We start from the raw sequence: 14,117 nt of genomic DNA on the forward strand, positions 1-14,117 counted from the left end.
CTAGCACCCTGAGGTAAGTATGGTAATATAACCATAAGTGAAGAAAACATAGTAAAGCAATATGTCAAACAAATAAGTCAAATACTGACCACTATTCATGAGTTTGTGTCTTTCAGGTCCCCATCCCAGCTGGAAGCACCCATCCACCTCTTTAAACCAGGAGACCAGGTGTTGCCTAAAGCCTAGAAAGAACAAGGACCCAAACAACAACTGGTGGAGAAATGGGAGGGACCCTGTGAAGATGGAGAGACAACTCCTTAATGAGGATTTCTCAAGCTATCGCCTCTTCTGCTGGTCTGTCTTGCTGCTGGGTTTGTCATTGTGACGAATAGCTCTGTACTCAGAGCTCCCATGTTTCTTTCTCACCCAGCCCTGTATAAGACTTACTATACAAGGTGACAGGAAGGACCCACAGTCCTACTGGTGTCTTAGATACCAACCAGGGTACAATCTGTCTTATCAAGTATCCTCCCTTTAGCCTTGTCAATCCCCACGGTTGTAGTTGTTGTTTGTGCCCTTTGTCACCTGGTAATCTGTTGCCTTATTTATTTTTTGTAAATCTATTGCCAAAGCTTTGACAAACGAGAAAGAGCAATGGCAGAAATAAGTACAAACCTTCCATCTAAAATATCACTGAAATTCAGCAGGAAGTAGCTCTGTGCCTGTGTCTCCCCTTCTCTCATTGATATGGAAGGATAGAATTGATAGTGGTAAATATGTAACAGAGGAGAAGTTCTGGAAATGGGCAGAATGTTTTACGATTTGTCTCTTTAAAACCCTTCACCGTTTTGGAGAATTAAAACCTGCATTCATGGCCAATGCCAGTAATCAAAGGGGCAGAAAAATGTTCTCTGTTCTTTGTTTTCTAGTATCTTAAAGCACAAGAGATGACCCAACAGAATTATCCGGACAAAGGTCATTAGATCATCTTCCCCAGAGACAAGGTTGACCAAAACCGCTAACTATAGTTAAATAACAATAGCCCAAAGCTGAAACATCCTCTTTAAAAAGCCCTGTATTTCTGCTTAAAGGCAGCATGGTGGTCTTTTCAGATGCTAGTCTGCTGCCCTCCTCATTTGCTGACAAATTAATAAGCTTCTCTTTCCTTTTCCTCAAATCATTTCCCTTCTGCTTTGTTCTCATTGATTTGGCCTCAGGGACAAGTACCGAACTTTTGGTAACAATTGAAGGTGACTAAGGAGACATGACAACTGAATACAGCTTGGGGTCCTGGATGGGATCTCGGACAGTGAAAAGGACATTGGTTGAAAAGCTGGTGAAATCCAGGTAAGGTCTGAAGTGTAGTTAAAAGTATCACATCAATGTTAAATTCCTGGTTTTGATCCTTGTACTATGGTCATGTAAGCTGTTAACATTAGGGGACACTGGGTGAAGGATATTTGGGTACACCATACTAGTTTTGCAATTTTTCTGTAATGTAAATAATTACGGAAAAAGGTTTCAATGATACACATTATTTATTGATGAAATAAAATAAGTCTGGGATTTGCTTCAAATATGGCTGACAGTAGTTGAAGCAAGGCAATGGGTATGTCAAGCTCATTACACTGTTCCTTCTACATTTGTATGTTAGACAATTTCCATTAGAAATAGAGAAATCACAGATACACACTGAGCCCCTGCCATATGCTGGGCACTGTGGTCAGTCACAGGGACTGGGCAGCCCTGCCCTCAGGAGCTCACGCTGAGCAGGGGAAACGCAGACGTTGAACACAGAATGTGGGAAGAGTGAAAGGACAGAGGAAGGACGGGATGCCTGCGAGGAGGGGAGAAGAGCGTGTTCCGGGCAGAAGAAACGGTGCATCAAGGGCCTTGGGCTAGAGAGAAAGGCCAACATGTTCCCATAGAGAAGGATCCACCAGTGACCCCAGGAAATGCAGCTGAGCTTTTCCCACCCAGGGCTAGGACAACTCTGCTAGATTCTTCCAGCCTACAGAATTTTGCAACAGCATTCATCATTGAGTGCTTTTTATAAACATAGGTTCAGTCTCCCCATTCTCTCTCTCAAGTCCCCTTCCCTGACAACACCCTGTTATGGCACTATCCTCCTCCCCCCACAAGTTTTCTCCTCTGCCCTAAACCTGCAGCCTATTTAATGAGATCCTCCTTAAACAGTGTTCAAAGAAGCCTGGTGCCCTGGGACCTTCTTAGGCAGGAAACAGTTTTGAAATCCCTTATTGTGCATTTTTGGATAACCTTGAAATGAAACACTGTTGACTGTCATGCTTTCTAATCCAGCACTGAACTCTGGAGCCTTCAACCCTGTGGGGGTGGCTGTTCCCTATTGGGCCCGCCCAGTTCAGCGGGGAAGGAGAGTCCCAGCATTAAAGCAGCTGGCACAGGGCTCAGGAGCTGGCCTGGAGGAGCTGAGCAGAGACGCAGCCAGGACTTCATTAGGTTAGTGCCGACCTTAAGAACCTTCCTAAATGTTCTGGTGTCTGCTTCACTAGGAGAGCGTGTTTCAGTGTGTTACTTTGTGTGGGTACTTTATGTTCTTATTGTGCCTTCTTAGTGTGCTCAGGAGACAAGTCAAGCATCATTTAGTAGTTTGTGAAGGACATGGCGTTAAATAAAAATAAGATTCAGGAATTTAGAAAACCAGGGCAGTGACTTTGATGGTGTGAGAAAAGTGAGAATGACAACAGTACGGGCAATCTGAAAATGCTGCCACACCAGTGCCAGGAGGCTTGTCACAGCTTACACACAATCTGTTACACAGTTAAATAGGAGATATCAGTATGATTCATACAGGAGTCAACACACAATTATACTGGATTTACATTTGGTAGGGTTACCCCTTTGGGGTCCCACTTGAGTAATGTAAAGGAAATATACCCAGGTGGTTGCATGCTTCTCCTGCTTCTAAACCCACTCCTCCAGGTGGGAAACCAATCATCAATCCCTGCTGATTAGGATCTAAATTTACACGTCCAGAATCGACTTCACATGCATTAGCTTATTGTTCACAAGTTACTTTGCGATTGGACACCAAGTAATGTGTATTTCCCCTTCGTCTCCTTCTTCTTTTTCAATCCTTCTCCTATTCCTTCTCCTCTTCTTCCTTGTTCAGCGTTTCTGGGACCAAAGGCTGAGCAGGGTTTAGTCTCAACATTGCAAGTGAACCTAAATGTTGAGGACTTTCAGGGTAGTATAAGTGGATGTGGACTTGCATCTTAGACAAACATAATAATGTCCTTCTGTTGAGCTGTCATGTTTTCAGTCCAACAGAGCATTTGCAAATTCCTTCTATTTGCCAAATTAAACATTCCCCTGGGCTACCCTGGCAAAACACTCTTTATTTACTTATTTATTTTGCATAGTCATTATGTTTCTACTGTATAGGAGAGTGCTATTGCTTTGGTAATTCTGTTTAAAAAGCAGAGTGGTGTATTAAATAATCAGGATTGATCATTTTATTTCTATGATTCTAGCCTGTCATTTAAGTACTCTATACTAGTGTATTCTAAAGTGGTGAGCCGTATGAGGGAAGAGCTAAAAGAAGAAAAAGAAAAGCCATGCTCCTGAGTTATCTAGCTGTGTCATGGCCTATGAAGAGTGGACTGAACTTTGAGCAATGTCCCCATGTCCCATGCGTAAAGACTACGACGACAACTTCTCTGCTTCCTGAGAGCTGGGTGGGTGTGGGGGGTGAGGAGGTGCTACCTTCTACGGGCTGTGAAAATTCCATGATAAGATATAACAGAAGCTACTGTGAATGTCAGAAGACCAAGGTTCTACATGCTGGTATAGAGAAGCTCCAAGAGTTTGGTGTCAGATAAAAACTGTGCTAGGTTTACCACGTAATGTAATCTCTACAGATATTAATAACCTGAACTGTAAACTTAGAATAATAACAGGCTATATATCAAGTAACTATTATGAAAAATAAATGTGGATAAAAATGAGAAATTGCATATTATGTCAGACATTAAACCAATGTTACTTTCTTTCCTTATAATATAAAATTAATGCAGCAAATACCATTTTTTCTAGACTGTAAAACAAAACTCTCCCAGAAGTGGAAAAATATAGACATCCAATAGAAAAGAAATGAACACTTTTCTTTGTAGAGAAAACTTAGGTTTTGGCAACAGTCAGGACAAGACTAAGCCCCAGTTCTGCTTGTGAGCGAGTGCAGCGTAACAGCCAGAGCTGAAGAGTGACTCTGCTCCCTCCTGCTCCTCCCTGTCAGGGATGTCCTCTGGTTTCAAGGTCCCCTCCCAGGCTTCCAGGACCTTCACTTGTGTGGGATCCAGGCTGCCCTATTTAGGTTCTCAAACTAAGGACAAATGGCAACATGAGACTGGTCTGGAGCATTTTCACCATGTTGGGTACTAATGGGTGACAATTTGGGCTTTGGAAAATCTTCCTTGGACTCCTCCAACCCCGCCATCTGAGAAAGGCAGATACTCCTTCCATATTGTTGGTGCTATTCAACCATACATCCTAACGTACATTTTGCTTCTGTGGACACCTTCATTCATTTATTTATTTATGCTTATAGAAAGCAAGAGACTGCTATTATGGCGGGGAAGCCCAAGCTTCACTACTTCAATGCACGGGGCAGAGTGGAGTCCCTGCGGTGGCTCTTGGCTACAGCTGGAGTAGAGGTAGGTTGGGACTTAGGACATATCTAAAATGAACTGTGTCAAAATCCTTTTCTAAGCCAGGAGACTTCCATGCAAGATGATCTGTGAATAGTTTTACCTTCAGTGAAAATATCCCCAGTTACTAAGAAAAAAACGGACTAATTTGACCAAATGAAAAGGAAAAAAGATCTGTCCCTCTGTCCACCAAAGAGCACATAAACAATCAAAAGATATTTTCAAAAGAACCAAAAGAAACATTAATTAACCATGATGTGTGGAGTTATTTGGATTTGGATTTAAGCAAAGCAAAAATGTAACTTATGACACTTTAAATCACAATTAGAAACCTGAATATTGATTAAATATTAGATGATATTAAAGAATTGTTTATTTTTTAGTGTAAACGTGTATAAGTTTGGGGATATGTCAGAGCCCTGGGCAGGGTGAGTGCAGCACAGCAGGTGCAGGGGGCAAGGCTTAGAGCACCCTGGCTCCCTCCTCTCCATCCCAGCTTGACTGAGGGGACTGGGGGGCAGGGCTGGCTGGAGGCCCTTGCTCAGCGCTCTGGGTTCCCGGTGCCCAGAGGATCATGGTTACGATCCAGTCCCTCAGGCTCTCGAGTAACATCACACTGGCCAACCCCCTCCCAACTCCTGCAGTGACCACCCACCATCCCTCTGTTTGTCTTGAACGGGATGCTTTGTTAATTGCTGGTACACACACACCTCCTCACTTGTATACCTCTGTCATATATCTGTACATACATCATGATCCTGTGTGATCACAGATCCACAACAATCTCTGTTGCAGTGAGCACATTAGAAACCCCCAATTTCGTGACCTTTTGATGAATAAGAACCTCTTTTAAACTATATAATGGTAAAGAATGATTTAAATGACAGCAAACACCGCTTGGTGGCAGAATCTTTGTCCACAGCACACCCCAGGCCAGGGACACACAGGTTCTGTTCTGATCTATCCCGGAGACACAGGATTTTCTGAGATATTGCAGCACCATAACTAGAAGAACTTCCCAGTCCCTTCCCTCCAGCGACTTCCCGTCCCGAATCATGACCGTACCATGAACACTGTGGGGTCCGGGTGGAGGTGAGGGGAGCTGCTGTGAAGAGTGAGCAGCTCTGTGCTCCCCCCGTGCCCCTTTCTCCATGGGTCTAACCCGCATTTCCACATGCTCATGGCCAGACTAGTGTGTGTCCCTGCAAATCTCAGAAATCTTACTTTCCCCAGGTTATGTTCTGACAGGGACCATTCACTGAGGCAGCAGGTCTTTGGCCACCTGAGTCACACTAAGTTTATCACAGAACAGACAACAACAGAGAAGTCAAATTTAGTGTAGTATCAGTGGTTACTTGCAGGGAATCCATCAGTCTATAGCGCTGTCGGATGAACTAATGAGAACCCATTTACTGTTTTGCTTCCAGTTTGAAGAGATACTTATAACATGTCAAGAAGATTTGGATAAGTTAAAAAGTGGTAAGAACAAGTATCTAAATGCCTCTGTAAGCATAACTAATAGAAGGTACACAGGAAGGTTTTAACACCAGGCCATGCCTGTGTGTGTAGGGGTGGGTTGTGATTTGGGGTGGTGGAGAGGAAGAAAAGTGGTTAAAATGGAAAGAGAGAATCTCCTTGAGCAGGTCTGGCAACTCTCAGGGCTGAAAAGGGCCGGACCTCACTGAGTATTTGGTAAAGGAACCATCCCCAGCTCCCTGAGAATGCCCTCCCCTTGGTTTCTTGTGCTTTCTGCACCGTGATCGAGCTGTGACAGCTCAGAGTCCCACACAGCCCTCCCCATACAAGGACACACAAGGCTGCACATTGGACAATAGCAGTAGATGTGGGTCCATCTTGAACTGAGTTCTTTAGTGTTCCCAGATTAACAAGGTGATATCCTGGCAATATTATAGGCTTTGAAGAGCACAGAATGGGACTTGTACATAGAAACTTCTCTCAGAAACTACCTTAAATGTCATGAACACCAGGAGACTTATGTTGGGAACTTCCCATTTTAAATGACATGCACTTGGCCACCCTGTTTTCACTTCTCCCAACTTCTTCCTAAAATGTCCATGAAGATATATCAACACAAAAAATATGAGGGACTTACCATTTACCTGGATTGGAAATAAAAAACATAAAACAGAAAAGAAAAATTGATAAAAGAAAGAAGGACTACAGGAAGCTAGTAACGGGATGCTCTTTCAGTTGTTTGGCTCCTAGACAATATTTTTTTGTTTTACATTTTGTCTTCATTCATTTCACCAATTATTTTTTCATCCTGAAAAGAGCAGGGCCCATAGTCACCTCCCTCTCCTTTTTCTTTCCTTCTTCCTGAAGGCGGACGTCTGATGTTCCAGCAAGTGCCAATGGTGGAGATTGATGGGATGGAGCTGGTGCAGACGAGAGCCATCCTCAACTACTTCGCCAGCAAGCACAACCTCTACGGGAAGGACTTAAAGGAGAGAGCCCTGTAGGTACATTTTCTGTCCTTGCACCAGCAGATGACCCAGGAGCGCTTGAGGTCCTGCCTCGAGTGAGCAGGACCGTGCAGGGGGTCAGGACAGCAGCAGGCTGGGCCTTGGGCACTGAGGTCCAGGGTGGCAGAGTCCTGTGGGCGTGAGGGAAGAGGAACGTGGGAGGGTCCAGGTGAGTGTGATCCTACACGAGGATGCAGCCCACGGGTACAGCGCCGGGACAGAGGCTTCCAAACACTCATGAACTTTGAACTCAGGAGGGTGGTGGAATCCTGGGTCCAGGTGCCCAGGCCTTTAGGAGCTGAGTTCCAGCCAGCAGGCAGGGACAACGATGGATTGCTTGAGTGTGTGTAGATGACAGCCTGGGGAGGAAGGGCCCAAAGGAGCTGAATCTCAAGTTTCAGTAATTACAACAGTGATGACCGGTACCTAGGTTATCAACCAGTTATAGGGACTCTTCCACTTGACAAGGGTTAGTAGAGCCTCGTGCCCAATATGCAGGGGTTACCTTAACATTTTGATACAAGTCTGAAGCAACCAGATGCATTTAATACCACCAATGCTCTGGGGTCTCCTCCCTATTGTGATGGGATTTCTTAAGTCAAAACATAATCTTGCTGGAACTTCTGGCAGTTCCTCAAAAAGACTAACAGAGTTAACAATGAATCAGCAATTTCTCTACTAGGTATATCACCCAAAGAATTGAAAATACATCCACACTAAATCTTGTACACAAAATTACAATGCAAATAACAGCAATATTCATAAAGCTAAAAAGTGAAAACAGCCCAATATCCATCAGCAGATGAATGGAGGAACAAAATGTGCCAAAGGCACGCAGGGGGACATTATTTGGTCGTGAAAAGGAGTGAGGTTCTGATGTAGGCTCAGCATGGTTGACCTTAAAGACAGCATGTTGCATAAAGGAAACCAGACACAGAGGCCTACAAATGCTGTAATATTTCTTTTGTATGAGATGTCCAGAATATTGGAATCTGTGGAGGCAGGAAGTAGAATAGTGGGACTAGAGGGGTGGGGGTAGGGAGAAATGAAGAATACTGCCAATGGGTACAGATTTTCTTTTCAGGGTGATAAAAATGTTCTGGAATTAGAATGTTGTGAGATTTGCGGAATTCTATGAATGTATCAAAATCCACTGAATAGTATACTTTAAATGAGTGACAATTATAGTATGTGAATATGTGTCCATAAAGGTGTTATTTTGAAAAGTGTTATGGAAAACCCAGTTTGACAGAAAAGAAAAGAAGGTCTCCTACTGTCCACACTGGTGGTAACTGTGTAAGAATCGCACCAGGGAAGGGGTGTCCACGTCGGGTCGGGAGAAATGCAGACACGGCTGGAGTAGGGCAGCAGCCCTTGGAGAGGGCTGTGGAAGCGTGTTTATGGGGGACGGTTGAAAGAACTGCTAACATTGGGCAGAGACGTGTGCCTGGGAGGAGCAGGATGGTGAGAGAGGAAGAGGAACATGACCGAGATGGGTGTGCCAGGGATTCTGTTGAGGTCACTGAGGCAGCAGGTCTTTGGCCACCTGAGTCACATTAAGTTTATCACAGAACAGACAACAATAGAGAAGTCAAATTTAGTGTAGTATCAGTGGTTACTTGCAGGGAATCCATCAATTTTTCTCATGACTATGACTTGGGACAGGTCACTGATGCTCCTTGAACCTGTATTTAATCGTGTGTATAACAAAAATGTTAGAAACACATCTACCCCAATAGGGTGTTTTATGTAATGAATGTTCATATATGTAAAATTCTTATGAAATTGACTGACATAGAAAAGGTACCCACTGGAGGTGAATTACTACTTGATGCTCTAGTCTCATACATTTTTAAACCATAAAATCTAAGGCAGGAGATGGTTGACGGTGAGGGTGTTTTGTCTTTCAGGATTGACATGTATGTAGAAGGTATGGCAGATTTGAATGACATGGTCGTTGTTTTCCCCATGCACTCACCTGAGGAAAAAGATGCCAAGCTTGCCTTGATCAGAGAGAAAACAACCAATCGCTATTTCCCTGCCTTTGAAAAAGTAAGTGTTCAGCATTTCATGACACCGAGTTTAGAAGGCAATAGAAAAATAGTGCCCGGGCGTTCGTGAGGCAGTGACCTGCCCTTGCAATGAGACTTCCTGAACCCCACTGCAGCTCTGTGACTCCCCAAGGCATTTTATGAAATAGACTGTGAAGAATTGTACCACTTACACCAAATTATAATTTTCCAGCACATTTCAATTTACTAAACCCAAATCTAGAATTCTCTATTCCATAGAATTTCATAGTCATAAATAAAACGTGGGCTGTACAAGGCTCTGAGCCACACTAGAGACTGGGCTATAGCCTACAGAACACACTGGGCTTTGGTTCAAGACGAGCATGGTGAAAGCAATACATCAGAAACTGTTCTGCACCATGTGTCAGAAGATATGAGACCAGCTGTCCCTCAGGAGAAGATTGTAGTGTTTCAGAGATGGAAGAGAAGTATCTAAACAGGGATGATGGCGCTGACATGGATACACAGATTTTTTTTTTAACACATATCAAAGTAAGTTGCAGACATCAGTGCAGTTCAGCCCTAGATAGTTCACGTTGCAGATTATAGCCCGGTGTAAGTTAGGAGTCCGATCTGATGATGGAAGATGATGAATTCAAGGTCACCCAGGTTTACTTCAGATCCCAGCATGCAGACCAGGAAATGAGGAGAGAAGAAGGAGGAGAAGTGTCGTCCTGGGTGGAGAGGGCTGTCACGGGAGACTGCACAGAGAGAGAGCAGAGAGCAGAGCTAGTCCTGGAACGTCAGGGCTGCGAGCTTTAGGGCGTGGGGCAGACAGAAACATGCCGTATCAGCTGCTGAGACCCGGGCACATGTCGAGGATGCCAGTGAGGGTGGGAGGTGTGAACTCTGCAGGGCTGTGGGAATGAGCAGAGGAAACGGGAGCCTGGGCTTCCCCCGAGGACGGGAGAGGGGAGCAGAGCCCGCTTCTCACTCTTGCTCATGAATCAGGGACCGTAGAGAAAGATCTGGGTCTCACACCTGCCAGTGAGGATGCAGAGGTGGGAGAGTGAGGCTGGAGAGGCTCAGGGACAAGCAGGTGCCCAGCCTGACTGTGTGTGTGTGCCTGATCTGATACCTCGAACTCCCCAGGTGTTAAACAGCCACGGACAAGACTACCTTGTTGGCAACAGGCTGAGCCGGGCTGACATTCAGCTGGTTGAACTTATCTACCACCTGGAAGAGCTGGACCCCAGCCTTACCGCCAACTTCCCTTTGCTGAAGGTGATCAACTTCACTATTTCACAGCCCCCAGAGAGGCAGCCCCATATCTCCCATGACGGAATGTAGTATTTCGTCCCTTGGACTGGTGACATTCAGACCCCAGCCTCCTCCAGGCTGGCACTGCCCCCAGGTCTCCCAAATGAGCTTCCAGGCCCTGGTTCTGAGGCATGAAAACATTGTTGTTATGGGAAGGATATTTGAGGCAGATGCTACTCCAGTGTAAGCAAGTTCGAGCTCGCACCACTCGTTGCAGGGCAGCCAGTAATTTGAGAGACAAGGCGCTGGGGCAGGGAAGGTGACTTTTATGTGGACAGCCAGCAAACAGAGAAGATGGTAGACTCATGTCCCAAAGAACCATCTTCAATTAGTCTTAATTTTGGCCACATTTTTATGTTAAGCGAAGGCGGAATAGGAAGTGGGTTGCATAGGTAACCAAGGGACGCAGACATCTCGGTGTCGGGAAGGATCTGAGGGGGTTGTAAAACTTCTTTGTTCCTGGTCATTCAACTTTGCAGGGTGTAGGTCAGGTCATGATGTTCCTATAAATCTTTAACGTATTATTGGTACTTGTGTGTATTTTTTTTATCTCCCAGGAGTTAGTTTTAGGAAAGGGATGGTTATCATCTTTCTTCTAGAATTGAAGTGAAAACTAAATTCTTCCTGTACTATGCTGGTCTACATGCAGAGCTAAGCAGAAGCGTTCACCTAAAGGACATTACTGCTGCCACTCAGAAGCAAAAGGGAGCTAGTTGTACTAAGCCTTCCTTCCACTGTTACACTATTTTACCTTTTATAACACATTAGCTGCCATGTGAGCTGTATTTAACTCATGCTAGTTTTGAGCCCGGGGCCTCGTGAAGCGTATGTAACTCTCACATCTCTTCACCTTGGGAGCTGCATGAACTATTTTTCAAGTTGCATATAACTCACCCACAGAAAACAATAAACAATAAAAAATTTTTCATTACATTAGAAAGGATCGTTTTGTTTTTGAAGTTTTTATTCTGTTTTTGTAATAAAACATAGTGGCCCCAAGGAAAAAAATTTTTTTTCCTACTGTGGTAGTCAATGTGATCATGGAAAGAACCCAGAGCTCAGCATCTCTCTCCCTGTCCTCCACCGCATTGCAAATTGCAGTCTCTGTGCCTGATTTCTCTGGGAGTCCCTTCATCCCAGGGGACCCCCTGTCTTCCCACACTGAGTCTGTCTGGGCAGGTCTCTTTCCATCTGGTTTCCCTCCCTGGACTCCGGCCCCTGCTGTCAGACCTTGTGCTCCTCTCTGCCCAGGCCTCCCCTACACACTCCCGCCCCCGCCCCGGCCCCACCTCTCAGTGGGAAAACTGGTTTCACTGGCCCCAAGATTTGCCTTTACTATTTTCTATCTTCATTCCCAGCTCAGTTTTCCGATATCTTCATTTTTCCTGCTTAGACACTTCACTGTGTTGACAGTGACAAACACATTATTTTTTCTTGGATTGCACGAGAGCCACGAATCTACAGGATTCATGTGGAAGGAAGAAGGTCGGGAGGACTGTGGACAGAGTAAAGTCTTAGACATATCCTTGGGAAAATACAACTGAGCTATATTTTCTCCTCGTATCTTCATTTCTCTGGTGTCTGTTCCCAGCTGCCACACTGGTGCTGAAGGAGGGGACGTGGCCTGTGTGTAGAGTGGCAGGGCTCACATTTCCTGGGTTGTCTAATTATTGGTTTGGTCTCTGGGCTGCACTCTGAGGCTGTGATTTGTGCATTGCAGGCTCTGAAAACCAGAATCAGCGACCTCCCCACGGTGAAGAAGTTTCTGCAGCCTGGCAGCCAGAGGAAGCCTCTTCTAACTGCAGAGGCTATAGCAGAAGCAAGGAAGGCTTTCAGGTTTTAAAAAAGCAGTCACCGACGAGAAGTCCATGCAAGACCAATAATCTCTTTGCAACAACAAAGTGCTTGCCTCATGCTGAGGGTGGCTATTGTAAAGCTAATAAACTTTTTCAAATTATGTGCTAATTGAATAAAAATAACTCCTGTGTGCAAACTTAGTTAAAATTCATTCTTTTTCATTAGGATCTGATATGAAATCATATTTCCAATGTGTTCCTGACCTGCCTCTTTCTTGGAATTAAAAATTTAGTACAAAAGGAAAGTGTAGATTATGCGGTTTGTTTGAGTTTTCCAGAAATTGTGCTGTAACATTTGTCATATAGACTATCAAAAAATCAAGTGCAGAAATTTACATCTGACATTCTGAGGTGTGCACTGGAAAAGAGTTACCATTCTGGGGATCAGCATAACAAAGTTTTCTTCTTACTTTGGACAGTCATTTTATTTCTGATAATAAAAGGTTCTTTCTTATGCATTTTCAAACAGCTGTTATGGCTGTGGACTCTTCAATGTTCCAGGAGGGGAACACAACAGACCCACCCTCTGCTCTCAGGTGACCCTGCTGTCCCTTACCTGCAGGTGCACAAGGACATCCTCACTGTGCTCTCCAACCCTGTGTGGGGCCCCGGACATGAGCTTTACTCTCAGTTCCCTCAGTGCCACTCAGGCCTGGGCTTCCCAGATACAGATTATACATGTGAGTTACATATAAATAAATACAGTAAAATCATATTTTCCCTGCTTGCCACCGTGCCAGAGTGCTTGGGCTGGAGCCATTTCTAGCTTCAGCCCCACCCTGGGCCCACAATGCTGGTCTCCCCGGGAGGTCTGGGCTGTGGCACACTGAGCCCTCCTGCTCTCAGAGGGAGCTCCCCGCAGTGAGAGGGGTGAGGAGCAGACAGACTCACGGGGCTCCCTGACTGCACCTTCACTTCCCTGTGGCCTCGTCTCCACTGACAACCAGAGTGGTTTTTCTAAAATACAAATCTGAGGGCCACTGCCTTTCTGAAATTCTTCAGTGAGTCCCCACTGCAAGCAGAAGGGGTTCTACCCGCCTCCTCACCCCCTAATCTCCAGCCATCACCCCCAGAGCATGGCGGGGCCTCTTGCCTTCCTGCCCGGGCACATTTGCCAGCCCTGCCTGGCAAGCTCCTTCCCACCTGGCCACACTTCCCTGCCCACCTCGTGGCCTCTCCTCTGCCCTCCGCAGAGCCCCGGAAGGCTCTGTCAACACCCAGGGGCCACTGTGTCTGCTCCTGTCCTGTGAGCTCGCGGGGTGGGGCAGGGCCTGCTGGGTCCCCAGGGCTGCATCGCCAAGGGATGTGACACCTGCACAGCTCCATGTACACCTCCAGGACCTAGGACCCAAGTCGGGGCTTGGAGAGCTCACAAACCCCCACACACCTGGTGTGACTCCATTTCTACAAAGCACATTTATTCACATCACTCAAATGCTATGTACGGGCCTTGCTGGGATGCTGAGCAAAATAAACCTACTGCAAAGACATCTGCATGGGACTGTTAGGTGGATTAGAATGCTGAATATTTGATGAAATTAAGGAATTATAAAATTTCAATGTGATAAGAGAAAATAGTGTGATTATGTTTACAAAAGAAATCCTTACTTTCCAGAGGTAAATATTATTATTTATACACAAGGTGCTCTGGTATCTGGAATTTGCTTCAAAATAATCCCTTGGTAGTGGAGGGAATAGGTGAGAGTTTGTCTTAGTTTCTCGTGGCTCCTGTCGCAGATTACTACATACTTGACCCTACGTCTTTCAGTGGAAGGGGTTTTACTGATGTAAATAACTTACAGACACATGGGGACATCACTC

General features: G+C 45.2%; 1 protein-coding gene across 4 annotated transcripts; it reads left to right on the forward strand.

Annotated features, from left to right (window-relative positions):
• The first annotated feature begins 1,189 nt into the window (after nt 1-1,189).
• LOC123632947 (glutathione S-transferase A3-like) lies at nt 1,190-12,437 on the forward strand. Of its 4 annotated transcripts, XM_045543740.1 has the most exons (8): nt 1,190-1,287; nt 2,260-2,418; nt 4,526-4,631; nt 6,053-6,104; nt 6,969-7,101; nt 9,019-9,160; nt 10,273-10,404; nt 12,161-12,437. In XM_045543740.1, exons 1-8 carry the CDS (start codon nt 1,205-1,207, stop codon nt 12,281-12,283), a joined length of 930 nt encoding a protein of 309 aa, XP_045399696.1. In that variant the 5' UTR covers nt 1,190-1,204; the 3' UTR covers nt 12,284-12,437. The 4 variants fall into 4 exon arrangements, with proteins under 4 accessions (XP_045399696.1, XP_045399697.1, XP_045399699.1 ...); XM_045543741.1 differs by lacking the exon at nt 10,273-10,404; XM_045543743.1 differs by lacking the exons at nt 1,190-1,287; nt 4,526-4,631; nt 6,053-6,104 and having other exon boundaries at nt 2,357-2,418.
• Nucleotides 12,438-14,117: the final 1,680 nt, after the last annotated feature.

This window comes from Lemur catta, chromosome 2 (genome assembly GCF_020740605.2).
Source record: "Lemur catta isolate mLemCat1 chromosome 2, mLemCat1.pri, whole genome shotgun sequence".
Taxonomy (NCBI): Eukaryota; Metazoa; Chordata; class Mammalia; order Primates; family Lemuridae; genus Lemur; species Lemur catta.